Source organism: Myotis yumanensis, unplaced genomic scaffold (assembly GCF_028538775.1).
Source record: "Myotis yumanensis isolate MYYU_CA2020_CCGP unplaced genomic scaffold, mMyoYum1.0.hap1 SCAF_10, whole genome shotgun sequence".
In the NCBI taxonomy this organism is placed as follows: Eukaryota; Metazoa; Chordata; class Mammalia; order Chiroptera; family Vespertilionidae; genus Myotis; species Myotis yumanensis.
In genome coordinates, this window is record NW_027223761.1 from 32501740 (window position 1) to 32515685 (window position 13946).

Consider the following 13946-nt stretch of genomic DNA (forward strand, 5'->3'; position numbering starts at 1 on the left):
TACATTACAAGATGTATCCACATCCTCCTCCTGAAAAAGACTGGCTCCATAGGAAGAATCCCCTGTTGCCTTGAATTTGTAACTCTTCCCCCCAACATGCAGGACACACACAGGACACATCCGCCCTGACCTTGGTTCCAGACCAGAGTCCACATCCTGCTAGTTCAGGAGAAAACAGCCCCAAGCAGCGTGGCAGGGCTGCCACTGCCGCCTCTGTCCACCAGAGGCCGCTGTTGCACAGCACATGGGGACCTCGAGCCCTGACCGAGCAGAGCCTTCGCCTGCTGCTGCACTTCTGACTCGGGCCGCCAGGTGGCGCCATGCCATTTCCAAGCTCAGGTTGCACTTTGCGTTTGGGGTGTAGCCCCTGAAACACCTGGGCCTTCCTTCAGTCTGAACAATATTGGCCGGTAATCTCAGCGTGAATCTCCTCGGGGAGAGGCGGGGGAGGCGGGGCAGTGTGCCTAATTTTGTTCTCCCTTCTCATCCTGGCCTCCTTCAAATACTACCCGCCCCTCAAGAAAGATGGATGAGGTTGGGAGACTTGGCAGTGGAGAAGTGAATGAGCCACACCCCCTCTAGAAAGCCCCACTTGCAGGGCTGGGGAAGGTGACAGTGGCAGTCTCCACTCCAACCTGCCTGTTGGCCAGTCACAGCACACGCAGCTGGCACCCTGGGGTTCTCTGCACAGTCCCAGCCCATTCCCAGGGCGGCTGCATGGGGTGTGAGGGATGGGAGAGGCTGATGAGTCCAGGTGAGTTAGGCCCTAAAGAGGAGTGAGGAGGCAGCTGGGGTCTCCATTCAAAGGCATTCACCTTCTCTCTCACTCCTGGGTAAAGAAGGGCTGCAAGTCAAATAGAAAAAATAGTTCTTTCCTGGCATTCACAGCTCCTGTCTCCCTGCCCAGCCTCACTTACAGACTAGAACTGACTCCATCAACATGAAGTAGCTGTCTCGCCCTGGGTCTGCATAACTGCCCCCCCCCACCCCCACCCCAGGGCAGTTAAAGCAAACTGAGCCTCTGGCTGGGAACAAAAGCATGGGGTTCCCAGCCCAGGCTCTGCCTCTCTTGGTGTCTCTATGCCCTTCAGCCTCAACTTTCCCTTCTATAAAATGGCCATGACCATCTCTCCCTGCCTTCCTTGCAAAATGATTTTGAGAGTCAAATAAGCAAAAGGATAAGGAAAACTTGGGGAATCTCCACCTCTGCCCCCAGCCAGGCCCACAGTCAGAGCCTGGTGCCAGGGAGCCCTTCCCTGCCATCCCTACCTCAGAAGGCCAGCTCTTCCCAGGGTCACAGAGGGTGAAGAACACGGGCTTTAGAACCAGCCAGACTAGGGTGTGAATCTAAGCTCTACATTCATGAGCTGAGGGAACACAGCCTCCAAGTCTCAGTGTTCTCATCTGTAAAATGGAAAAGTTGTGAGGACTCGTGCTCAGGCCCCACCCAACTTCTCCATCCTGCGCCCTGGGAGGTGTCTGACCCACTAGCCCCTCCTGCTGGTGCACCCACCAGACGGGAATCTTCCCAAGGCCATTGATTTGTTTAACCCTAGCGGTTCGCATCGCCCTAATGGCTACCATTCATCTGTGCCCAGCGCGTGCAAGGCACCACGTTACTGCACACCTATCCTCCGACAGCCCTGGGGGGAAGTGTCATCATGCCCATTGGACTGATGAAGACACCCCACCTCTGGGAAGGCAAGTCACTCGCCCAGGACAACATGTCCAAGCTCACAGGTGGAGAGCCTGACTCCCAAAGGCCTTGGTTTCCCACGGCGTCGGCTGCTTCCCCACGAAGGTGGGATGAAGGGAAGAATCCTCGGTGTGATCAGCTGGTGATTGCCCGGGTGAGGGAGCAAGTAAGTGAGCGAGTTAAAGTGACTGACGGGACGACAGAAAGAATGAAGGCGCGGATGACTAAGCGACCTGACGCGAGTGGATGAAGTTATGACCGTGCAAACGCCCCGGCCCGTCACACAGCGGGGCTGGAGATGGATGGGGTGCCTGGCGACTGTCCAGACCCACACCCCCGCAGCGAGGTCTGTGTGTGATTTAATGTTGGGGGAGAAGGGGGAGCTGCCTGACAGAGAAGAATTGCACCAGGTCCAGCACAATTTCTCACTGCCAACAAATTAATCGAGCTTCATTGAGGAGGCCAGGCCAGGAAATCAGGGGAAGGCTGGGACTTTGACATCATCTAATTAGGGCACACGCTGTGCCTGGTGGGTTGGGGGCTGGCGAGAGCCCCTGGGCACCCCACTGCCCCACCCTGTCCCTGGACTTTACCTTTTACCCTGAACACTGACAACAGCCAACCTCAGCGGAACCTCCGGAACCAGCAATCGGCAGCCCAGGTCACAAAGGGGTATTGGCAGGGCCCGGGCAAGGGAGGGGGACAGAGGCAGAGGGCAGGGGACTCCCAGGCCCTTCCTGGGTGTCCAGAACTTCCCACAGCTTCAGAAGCAGCGTCGTGTGGGGAAACGAGTGTGGACATGGGGCTCACAATATAGGATGTGAGTCCCGTCCACACAGTAGGTCCCAGCCGGGCCGGCTCTGGCTCAGCGGAGCTGGAATTAAACTACTGCCTGGCCTTGTATTAGCCGTGTGGTCTTGAGCAAGTTGCTCAGTTCTCTGAGTCTCCCCTTCTTCTCACTGCACCAATGGGTTAACAATTAAGTGACACAATGAAAGGAGGGGCCTAGAGAAGTGCTTGCCCAAAGCAAGTATTCCATACGTGTTAGTTTCTGTCCTGTGCATGTGGCCATGATGGCCTGATGACCTGACAGGACAGGGGTCCACCATCATTTCCTACAGAGAGCCAGACAGTAAACAGGTTCTACTCTGCAGGCCGCATGACCTCGTCAATCACTGAAAAGCAGACAATGAAGAATCTTTGTCCCTCGCCTCTTCCTCCCGAGGTGTGGTTCAGAGAACACCGCCTCCTCTCCTGTGCTCTCCCAATTCACTGAACACAGAGCTTCCAAGTAGAAAGGCCTGAAAAGGATCACGGCTGTGTTCCAGTAAATCTTTATGACTCAAAAATTTGAATTTCACATCACTTTCATGTGACCCAAAATGCTGTTATTCTCCTAATTTTTTTCAACCATTTATAAATGAAAGAACATATATTCTTAGCTCACAGGCCAGATAATAGCAAAAGAGGCAGCAGGCTGACTTTGGCCCACGTCCGTCACTTGCCACCGCCTGCGCTAGAACGTAAGTTCTATGGGGACAAGGGCTTTTGTCGGCTTTGTTCACTGCTATTCTCCCAGCACCTAAAACAGTGCCTGGCAAGTAGCAGATAGTCAATAAATATTTGCTGATTATTCATTAGGAGCTATGCCATTTGTATAAGTCACTTAACCTCTCTAGGCCTTGGTTTCTTCATCTGCACAACGGGGATGTTTGCACACTGAGGCCAACATCAAATGAAAGGAGAATGCTAGCTTTGCAAGCTCTACAGCTGCCATACAATGTAGTTGCTGTTTCTGACCACACGGGGGCTCTTCTCGAGGAACGCTCTCCCCCTCATGACACTCCTGAAGCATCCCCTCTCTGCCAGGCACCGAGTGGGAATGAGAGTTGCCTATGTATGGAAAGAAATCAGACCTGGAGAGGGGAATGCCCAGGTAGGAACACCTTCTCCTGTGCCAGTTGGCCCGGCCAGCCTGGCTCAGTGGTTGAGCATCGACCTATGAACCAGCAGGTCACAGCTGTGGGCTTGACCCCCAGTGGGGGCGAGCAGGAGGCAGCCGATCAATAATTCCCCCTCATCATTGGTGTTTCTATCTCTCTCTCCCTCTCCCTTCCTCTCTGAAATCAATAAAAATATATATATTTTTAAACTGCCTCCAGCGTCCAGCCTTCTGGTAAAGGTTTTCCACTCTAAACAAAAGGCCCTGCTGTTTTTCTTCCCCAGGTTGAGCATTTCCTGCTGCTTTGCAAACTCTCTGTAGCCAAGAAATCGGAGAACTTACGATTCTAGTCTGTTCTATTTTCTCCTCTTACCCTGCCAACCAGCATGAAAGAAGATGAGAACACCCCATGGGCCATTTTACCAGTGTCCAAGGGAAGATTTTACAAAAGAAGTGAGAACTATTCAGCACACGAAGCTGGAGACTCCTGATGTGTTTATTCCATGGATTCTGTCTGTCTGTCTCTCTCACCATCGCCCCCTGCTCCATTTGGCCATCCAAGCAAGCACACACATACCAAGGCTTCCCACCCCGTGGGTAGGGGGCGCTCTGCCCAGAGGACTGGCACTCGCTCCTCCACCACATTGCTGTGTGACCTCAGACAAATCACTTCCCCATTCCGAGCCACAGCATTCTCATCTATACCACGAGCAGACTCCCCACATACCCTCCATCCTCAGCTAAGAGCACCTCTGAGCCTGGTGCTGTGACCCTGCCCGACAAGCTGCGTACATTTGGGAAGAAGCAGGATGATCTGTCCAGGAGTCCGGACCAAACTTTAGAAGCTGGAGGAGAATGCAAGTCTCCTGGGCAGCCTGAACCAGCCTGTGGGACACGACGCAGAGAAAGGAAAGCAGGCCCATCCCCATTTAGACCAGTCACAGGAACAGGCTCAAGGTACCTACCCCCAATCCTGCAAGCACCACAATTGTCACTGGGACATACCCAGGCCTTTCTACCTCTCTTCCATAAACATTTTCAGCATCTTTCCTTGAAACTAGCCCCCACTACCCTCCTGGCTAAAGTTCCCGAGGACCCGTCTGCAGGCTCAGACCCACTCAGGTCCCCGTGGACGAGCAGCCCCAGCCCTACAAACTGGGGTGAGTGCAATGGACGGAATTGGTCGCATTGCCTAGGTTGATCTAACCCCACTCACCCCTGTGCCTTGTTGACCTGGCATATGCTTGGACTTAGGCTTCACTTTCTCTTACTCAAACTGTCTAGTCTCCAGTTTTGGTGGAGCCCCACCTGCTTGACAAGGCACCTCGTACCCACCATGCTCTTGCCCACTCTGTCCCCCGAGGAGCTGGATCCTCCCCTCCTAGGGTCCTGCCATGAGTGAAGAACCAACCCCCTGACCCTGGACATCACTCCCACCCAACTTGCTGCCTCCAGTTCTGTTCCACCCACTGACTCTGTTCCATTCCACCCAGGAAATGCCCAGTGCCCCTTGGGACCCTGCCTTTCCTGGTCCAGCTCCTCAGTCCCTATCCCCTTCCCATCTTCATCACCTCCCATGGCCAAGATCCCAGCAGCCTCGTCCGAATGATGCCTCAGAAAAGGAGGGATTCGGGGACTTGTTCCATGAAGAGGCCCAGGTGGCCACCAAGAGGTCTTTTCTCCCATCTACCCACCTGGGACCTCAGGCCCCGCTCAGCCAGCTGCACTCTTACCTTCTCCAGCTGGTGGACACCCTCCTCTACGCAGCAGATGGAGGCCAGCGTGCGGAGCGCCTGGGGGTACAAACACCGGAAACTGTCCTGCCGGCAGACCTTGAAGAGGGCTACGACCCCACCCTCCTGCCAAGAAAAGGAACATGGCACATGACCTTACCGTGTGACCTTTCCTGGGCTGGCTCAAAAATAAATAACTGACACCTCTCCTCACTCGGCAGGGATGGTTTGAGTCTGCAGGGTGGCAGAAGAGGGCACCCCAAAATATGCCACCTTGGCATAAGGAGTATTTTGAACTGAAGACAATTGGGAAGAAGCAGATACAAGAAAAAATATCTGCCAGCCTTCTATTTGCCTAAAAACAGGACATACATTTATGAAATTATCTCCCCCTCTCCTTTCAACCAGGAAGGACAAAGTTAATAACCAGAGACAACTTTAGACCTTCGTCAGCCTGCTATGGCATCAGAGGAATCTACACAACAAACTTTCCTACCAGCCTTTATCTACAATTAGTTCCCCAGATATTTGCCTTCCCACAGTTTGCTGCCCCAGAGACTCAGGGTCCTTTTTCTTTGTCTTGTCACTTCTTTAAAAATGCATTATTCCTTTGCTAAGATTCCAGTTTTCACCAACTCTGAGTTAACCATCTCTGAGCGCTCCCATGTGTAAGAGCTAATACACTGCTGTTTGTTTTTCCCTTGTTAATCTGTCTTTTGTCAGCCCATTTCACAGGGCACCAGCCAGAGAACCTCGGAAGGTGGTAGATAAAATAATGTTCTCCTCTGCACACACAGGCATACATACACACTCCCATGCTCACATGCATGCTGCAGTAACATGCTCGCTCCAGAAACAATGTCGCCCTTGAGAGTCTAAACTGGAGGTGGGAGTCCCCAGATGCTCTGGGGTTCAAGTGCCAGAGGCCAGGGCAGGCATGTTTGCTAGGACGAGGCTCAACTCCACTCAACACCGCTCCCAGGTGCCTGGTAACTCCCCCCACGGAGCAAGCCTGCAGTCACCTGAAATAGCTTCTAGAAATAAGTCTGAAGCAGGTGGAGGGAGCTGACACTGAGAGGCCCACTGCTGGTTCTTGCCCTGCCACAAACACCCATTACTTCTCAGGTCCTCCCAACCACAACAGGCAGAAAAGGAGTTTTATGCTCTGGCTGGTTTAGCTCAGAGAATAGAGCATCAGCCTGCAGACTGAAGGGTCCCAGGTTTGATTCCGGTCAAGGGCACACGCACACACACACACACACACACACACACACATACACACACGAAGAAGAAGAAAGAAAGTGAGTTTTATTTATATTAATACTATAATTTACTCTTATTTTGTAATGAAGCAACTAAAGTCCAGATGGGTGAAATAATTCACCCCAAATCCACATTATCCTTGTTTTAACTCCTTCACTCCTGTTCATAAAAGAAAAAAAGAAAACAACCGTTAGGACCAATCAGCCTGGCTTTTGAGGTGAGCCTGTACTTCTCCTTTTGTGCGAGCTGCTCACGCAAACACCTTTAACTTGTGAAGACTTCCCACACAGACTCATCGAAATGAGTCATCGCACATCATCCCTCCCCCGGCACATCATAGAGACAGGCTCCGGGCCCTTGTCATTCTCAGAGTTTATGGTTTATCACTGCAGGGACCGAGATGAGAGTGTCTCGCTGCGGGGGCGTTTATAAATGCTGGCATTTTAGAGTCAGCTCACAGTGATTCTTAACTTTTCTATCCCTGCTTCCTTTTGAGGTAGTTCATGTGTTGGGAAAGGGCATATCTTAGGACCGGTAAACTCATTCAAGCAGCCAAAAAATATGAATGGTTTACTGTGTGCCAGACTCTGTGCTGGGCACTGAGCACACAGTCTCGGTCTCTGTCCACGCTGAGCTCGTGGTCTGACGGACGATGAGTCAGGGGAAGGCAGATCATGTTAAAGGCAGGAAGAAGCCTGGGTAAAGGTGCAGTGACATGGGGGGTGCAGGCTAAAGAGGCACGGAGCAGGCACTTTTGTCCTAATCTGAGGTCAAAGTGAAGAACTCTGACTTCAGATGCACAGCCTCACTCCGATGAAAACCTGCTCCAGTATAGGACAAGCACCCCCTCTGAGTCCTTGCTCCACCTCCCCCATCTCTGCCTTCCTGCTTTTCCACAGTTCCTGGGACATCTAATGAAGGGTCCACTTAAAGGCCTCACTCAGAGAGCCACTGAAGTAAAATCAAATTATCCTTTAAAGTGGGAAGAAAAGAAACAGCCAGCCCTGCTGGTCATTAATGACCTCCCTCCAGATTAAATATTTATATATGCAAGTTTACATAGGTATGTACATTTATATATGTCTGTGTTTATACTTAATCATATATATTATATAAATACTAGAGGCCCAGTGCATGAAAATTTGTGCACTCAGGGGGCATCTCAGCCCAGCCTGCACGCTTTCACAATCCGGGACCCCTCGGGTAGGGTCCAGTCCCATCACAGCATGGCTCTGGTTCCCCAGAGCCTGAGGGTGGGAGGAGGGACCAAGAGGCCAGTCTGATGGCAGCATGGCTCCATTCCCACAGCCCTCTCCCACCGCCGTGCCGAGGGTGACCAGGACCCAGGACTGACTTCCGCCGCACCAGCGGTTCAGTTGTCCGTTTGGACATTTAGGTCATGACGGACCCTGGCTGTTTATATATTAGGATTATTTTTATATACATGATAGAGATAGATGAGAGATAGATAGATAGATAATTGTAGATAAATAATAGAGTAGAGGCCTGGTGCATGAAATTCATGCATGGGGGGTATCCCTCAGCCCAGCCTGCACCCTCTCCAATCTGGGACCCCTCGGGGGATATCTGACTGCTGGTTTAGGCCCAATCTCACACACGGATTGGGCCTAAACTGGCAGTCGGACATCCCTATCACAATCTGGGACTACTGGTTCCTAAGCGCTCGCCTGCCTGCCAGCCTGATCGCCCCTAACTGCCTCTGCCTCAGTGGCTTTGTCCGTAAGGAAGTCAGACATCCAGAAGATGCCCGGTCCACCCAGTCTAATTAACATATTACCCTTTTATTAGTATAGATAGGTTGATAGATAATCATACTTTAGAAAAATGATAGATAGATTGATTGGTAATCATACATGAGATAAATGATGATAGATAGATGATAGATAGATAGATAGATAGATAGATAGATAGCTGTAGATCATTTATATCTGGAATAGCCGATGAAGAAATGGTGCCAAAGAATGCAGGCCGAAAGCCAGGATCAATGTAGCCGCTTTCCTTTGGCTCAGGAAGCACTGAGCCCAGCGTATATTTAAGCCTCTGTTCCCATTTGCATTTGCTTCTCATTACATCCTTTTCCAGGCCTGTGAAAAAAATGGCCTTCTTAGCATTTTTAGTAACTGGGAGAGGAAGGGGGGCAATTCTGGCCCCAAACTGAGGGAATTCTTCAAATCCTGGTTCTGCTGCTGGTTAACTTTGGCCAAAAATGGGGTCATGATACAGCTACATGATGGAGTTTTGGGAGGAGTCAATGAGTTCGTGTAAATGAAAGGGTCTAGCACCCAGTTCTGGACAACCGGGTGACGGCCGGCTATGGAAGGGTTCCTGGTTAGAAGGGTGTCTCTTACCCTCATGAAGGGTGGTGTGTCAAGTGCTGGAATATGTGGGAGGGTGAGGAGGAATGAGACAGTGAGTGAGTGAGATGAATTAGTGGCAGGGACCACCCTGAAGTGACCGCCGAGGACCCAAGAGCGGCACTCATCTTCGCGTGGAGCCGGGATTCGCTGGAGCTAGCAGAATCACACTGTTGGCTGGAGCTTATTTAATTTTATAGAAAGCTCCGGGCTCAGAGCCCAGTTGTATATAGTATGCGTTATTCAGACAGACTTGAGCTAAGCTATCAAAGCTCTGGGGTGTGTAGACTGGTGGTGGGAGGAATAGAGGAGCTGGGGTGCAGGGTAATCTTGACAGAGCACAGTGGAGTTTTTTGTGCTTTGCACTCAGGAAGGGATGAGGAAGACTGGGCATGGCCTGCAGAGGAACCCAAGAAGCTGAGATGATGGACCTCAGACAGGCTGCCACATCGTCTCCTGGAGGCAGCACAGATGGATGGAAGACCCAAAGACAGATCACACTGGGCCCCAAAGAGGTGGGTAGAGAAGTCCAATGGGGGAGCTGCCCCACAGTCATTGCAACGTTGGGCACATCTCCTGAACATGGACAGTGAGGTGCTGTGCAGGGTGTACCAAGTGGTCATCTGCTCCAGGTATTCAACCACTGTGAGTCTTGTATCCTTTTTTGTAAGACAGAGTCACTAGGCCTACTTGGTTTGGCTCTGTGGATAGAACATCAGCCTGCAGACTGAAGGGTCCCGGGTTGGATTCAAGGGCACATGCCCGGGTTTCGGCTTGCTCTCCAGTAGAGGGGGTGCAGGAAGCAGCCAATCAATGATTCTCTTTCATCGTTGATGTTTCTATCTCTCTCTCCCTCCCCTGCCTCTCTGAAATCAATTTTTTAAAAATCTAAAAAACAACAGGGTCACTGATACTCATCTCAGAAATATGTGTGTAGACAAGATATAACATGTGGATAGTGTCCACAGGCAAAGGACCATCCAAATCTTTAAACTACTGGTCATAGTTCTTGAATGGCCAGGGCTGGTGTTGGAAATGAGGGTAGTTAAATAGCTGAGGAGCGGGTCCTGGCAAAGGCCTTTCCCCACTGCTTTCTTAACACAAAATATTTGGGGTGGATATTTAACCAGAGTTAAATCCTGGTCCCCAAAGAAGATTAAGGCCATCTTCAGCTTATATTCCTCTCTGCTTCTAAAAGTGGAGTACAAATGTAGGCAGTAGGGGCCATCTGCAGCACATGGAGACAGAGCTCAGAGCGCCCCGGCCCTGAAACAGAGTAAGAGCTCCGGCAAACTTTCCTTCCTAGAAAAATTTTAAGGCCTGTTCTTTCCAAAATGTAAAGACATTTCAGGCCCTAGCCGGTTTTGCTCAGTAGTTAGAGTGTTGGTCCAAGGACTGAAGGGTCACGGGTTCAATTCCAGTCAAGGGCATGTATGTTGCTTGTAGGCTCAATCCCCAGCCCTGGTCAGGGCAACCAATGGGAGGCAACCAATCAATGTGTCTCTCTCACGTGGATGTTTCCCTCTGTTTGTCTCGCCCCCTCCCTTCCACTCTCTCTAAAAAAACAAACAGGGAAAAATATCCTCTGGTGAGGATTGACAGCAACAACAACAAAAGCTTTTCAGGCCCCACGGTGCCATTCAGAAGAGTTCCTTGCCCCTTCCACGCCTCAGATCCATACCTAGAGCCCAAACCCAGCCAATATTTGCAACTCATTTTGAAGGAGAAAATAGTTCTCACTCTAAAAGAGAGTCAGCTAAGTTCTGCTTGAAGTTAACCATTAAACTGCCATTGAGTCAGTTCCAGCCCCAGTTCCAGTCCCCATAGCACTGAGCACTGAGCAGACCTCTGCAGAGTAAACACTCTGGACCAAGCTGAGTGACTGGGTCACAGAGTCCTTGGAAAGGACAGACCTCGTGCTACCCTCACTGCGCCCTTTGCCCATCAACACCACAAGCTTTCCAAGTAAAATCACACCCAAAGCACTCTCTAAGAGATGGTCCCCACCCAAGAGGCACATTAGACCAGTGATGGCGAACCTATGACACGTGTGTCAGAGGTGACATGTGAACTCATTTTTTTGGTCGATTTTTCTTTGTTAAATGGCATTTAAATTTATAAAATAAATATCAAAAATATAAATCTTTGTTTTACTATGGTTGCAAATATCAAAAAATTTCTACATGTGACACGGCACCAGAGTTAAGTTAGGGTTTTTCAAAATGCTGACACGCCGAGCTCAAAAGGTTCACCATCACTGCATTAGAGTCTATGCAGAATGCAAAAATATTCACCCCAGATCCTATTCTGGGCCAATTAAGTCTGAATCAGAACATTCTTAAAGCTCCCCAGGGATTCTAATGTGTAGAGCTGAGAACTTGTGAGTCACACTTTGGTCCAAGAATCTGAAAGGCCAAAGACTGAACCGGAAGTCACCGTTGTGGGCTCTAGGACCATGAACTCTCAAGTAAAGAGACTTGGGTTCGAATTCTGACTCCACTCTTTATCAGTTGTAGGACTCTGAGCAAATCCCTCAAACCATTTCTTCAACTATAGATGGAAACAACGTGATACCTACTTCATAGGATGGTTTTGTGATTTAAAAAAAAAAGTGTGCAAGGCAGTCAGTGCAAATGTCAGCTATTGCTGTTATATAGAACTTACTGCTCCCCTGACCAGGGTTCATAAGCATTTACCCCACTCTTCCAGATTTCCTCCAGGGCTTGGATCAGTGAATCTGAGAGTCTGGCCATGCCTCAGAGTTACCCATAGAACTTGTTAGGGGCCCAGTCTTACCCAGGAACTCAGTACATTTGAGGTGGAGCAAAAGGATCTGTGTTTTCCAAAACTCTCTGGGGACCCCAAAGCTGGAGCATCTTCTGGTGACTGGCATCTTAAGTCTATTGAAGGGCATTACTTTGCTTCCAATGAGACCACTGCTTCTATCCCCAATGTGATGTCATTTCTCAAGGACAAAAGTACAAATGAAGCAGACCCTGGTGAGGTCCAAAGGTTACCAATTACCTATGTTTGCCCTACGTGTTTGGACCTTTAGGGCACGGGCATATTGATCATGAAGCTAATGAATGATAACTCCCATTGTAATTGCAGAAAACCACTGTCTTTTCAAGTGTGTCTTCCCTTTGTGGCTGCAGACATTTTGGGGATCCAGCCAGAAACCTGAGTTTGGGTTTGGGGTTTGGTGGGATATGTGAAGATGAGGAAAGAGGGTTGGTATTTATAATAGACACCGTACATGAAGAAAGGTGGTAGAGGGTCGGAGGGTACTGAGACATCAGGTAGGGAATGAGTCACAGGGGCAAGCCACTATTAAAGATGGCGACAGCAAGGTCCAGGGAAAGGAGGTGACTCTCCCAAGGTCACACAGCAAGCAAATGCTAGAGCCAGGACAACTTCCCGAGCCAGTTATTCCCCCAAACTAGCTTCCTCGCACTCCCCCCAGGCCTGTCAATTTTCGCCCCTCACCATGAACCTCACCTTAGCTATTATGCGGCACAAGGGAGCCCCCTCCTGGGTCAGGCTAAACAGGTTCCCTGTGGTGGATTCCGTGGTGTAGATATTGTCTGAGGCATCAATTTTTCTCACCAGTGCCTAAGAAAAGAGAGCAGAGGTTCACGGTTACTCACGCCCACCTACCCTCTGTTCATCTTCCTTAACAAAGCATCGATGGTTTCATGCTCTTAAGAACCCTCTGGAATCTGGAATCCTGTCCCATCCGCAGCCCTACTATGGGGGTGATGAGGTTCTAACTTTGGGAAAGACATGAGGCAGCATGGAATGGGAGCTACATTTCAGAAACATGGGATCATTTCAAACCCCTGGGGCCTAGATGACAAACATGCCCTGCTCCAGGGGATCAGGAAATGTTGATGGTCTCAGCAAGTACCATCTTGTTGTGCTACTGACTCCTCAGAGAACAGAAAATATCAGTTAAATAAGCCATCACATTTAAAACAGAGCTGTAGTAGTGACCAAAGAAGCTTCTTATTTTTGGATGGCTATTAGCCAACAGAGAACCCCAGCTGGGTAAGGGGTTAAGTCAAAAGAAGCACTCTTCTCTACAGTAGCTTAACGGGGGTTGGTGGCACACTTGCACTGGGTCTCTAGCCAGGCCAAAACAGCAACCTTGGTCCTGTCCAAACATGGGCAAACTCGGTGAGGAATGTCACACTGATCAAGGCTGAGGAATCCCAGGCTAGTGGTGAGAGGGCTGGGAACACTACACACAGGACCCAGGGAGGCCTGGGAAGAAAACAAATAGTAAATGTATCAAGAAGGTAAGAACATTATTCCTAGAAGAGTTAGGTTATTTCTAAGAAAAACCTTTTCAGGTATCTTGAAACCACTTCATAATCAGCCATTTGCTTTAAAGCATGTTACTCATTTATCAATGATTCCTGCCTGCTAATTAATGCTGATTTCTTGAGGTTTTTTTCTGAGAGGTGTGGAGATGGAGATGGGGGAGAGCTGCCTTTGGGAAGGCCTCATGCAAGAAAGTAAGGTCTTCAGAGATGGGTACTCTGAGCAGCCACTTTTGCGCTTTCAGTTGCCATGTTTATTTTAAAATATTAAATGGATTTATTTTTTATTAACTCTGGTATTATGGAAAAGATACTTAATGAGATCTGAGCTCTAGTCCAGCTTGCCTTTTTTAACACACTATGTTGATCAGGAAGTGTGTGTATGGTAAAAGCATGGATTTCAGAGCCAAACTGCCTGGGTTCAAATCTTGACTGCAACTTCTGTGTATGTGCCCTAGAGCAGTGGTTGGCAAACTCATTAGTCAACAGAGCCAAATAGCAACAGTACAACGATTGAAATTTCTTTTGAGAGCCAAATTTTTTCAACTTAAAATATATAGGTAGGTACATTGTTATTAACTTAATTAGGGTACTCCTAAAGCTTAAGGGGCCAAA

The 13946-nt window shown here is 49.6% G+C and overlaps 1 protein-coding gene across 1 annotated transcript in view; it reads right to left on the reverse strand.

Moving 5' to 3' along the window:
• The window catches only part of INSC (INSC spindle orientation adaptor protein), a 119522-nt gene that overhangs the window by 34696 nt on the left and 70880 nt on the right, over positions 1 to 13946 (reverse strand). The window contains exons 6-7 of the mRNA XM_070426663.1: positions 12508 to 12621; positions 5372 to 5497 (exon numbers count right to left, since the gene is read on the reverse strand). Coding sequence (XP_070282764.1) covers positions 5372 to 5497; positions 12508 to 12621 — 240 coding nt within the window. The remainder of the gene's footprint in view (positions 1 to 5371; positions 5498 to 12507; positions 12622 to 13946) is intronic.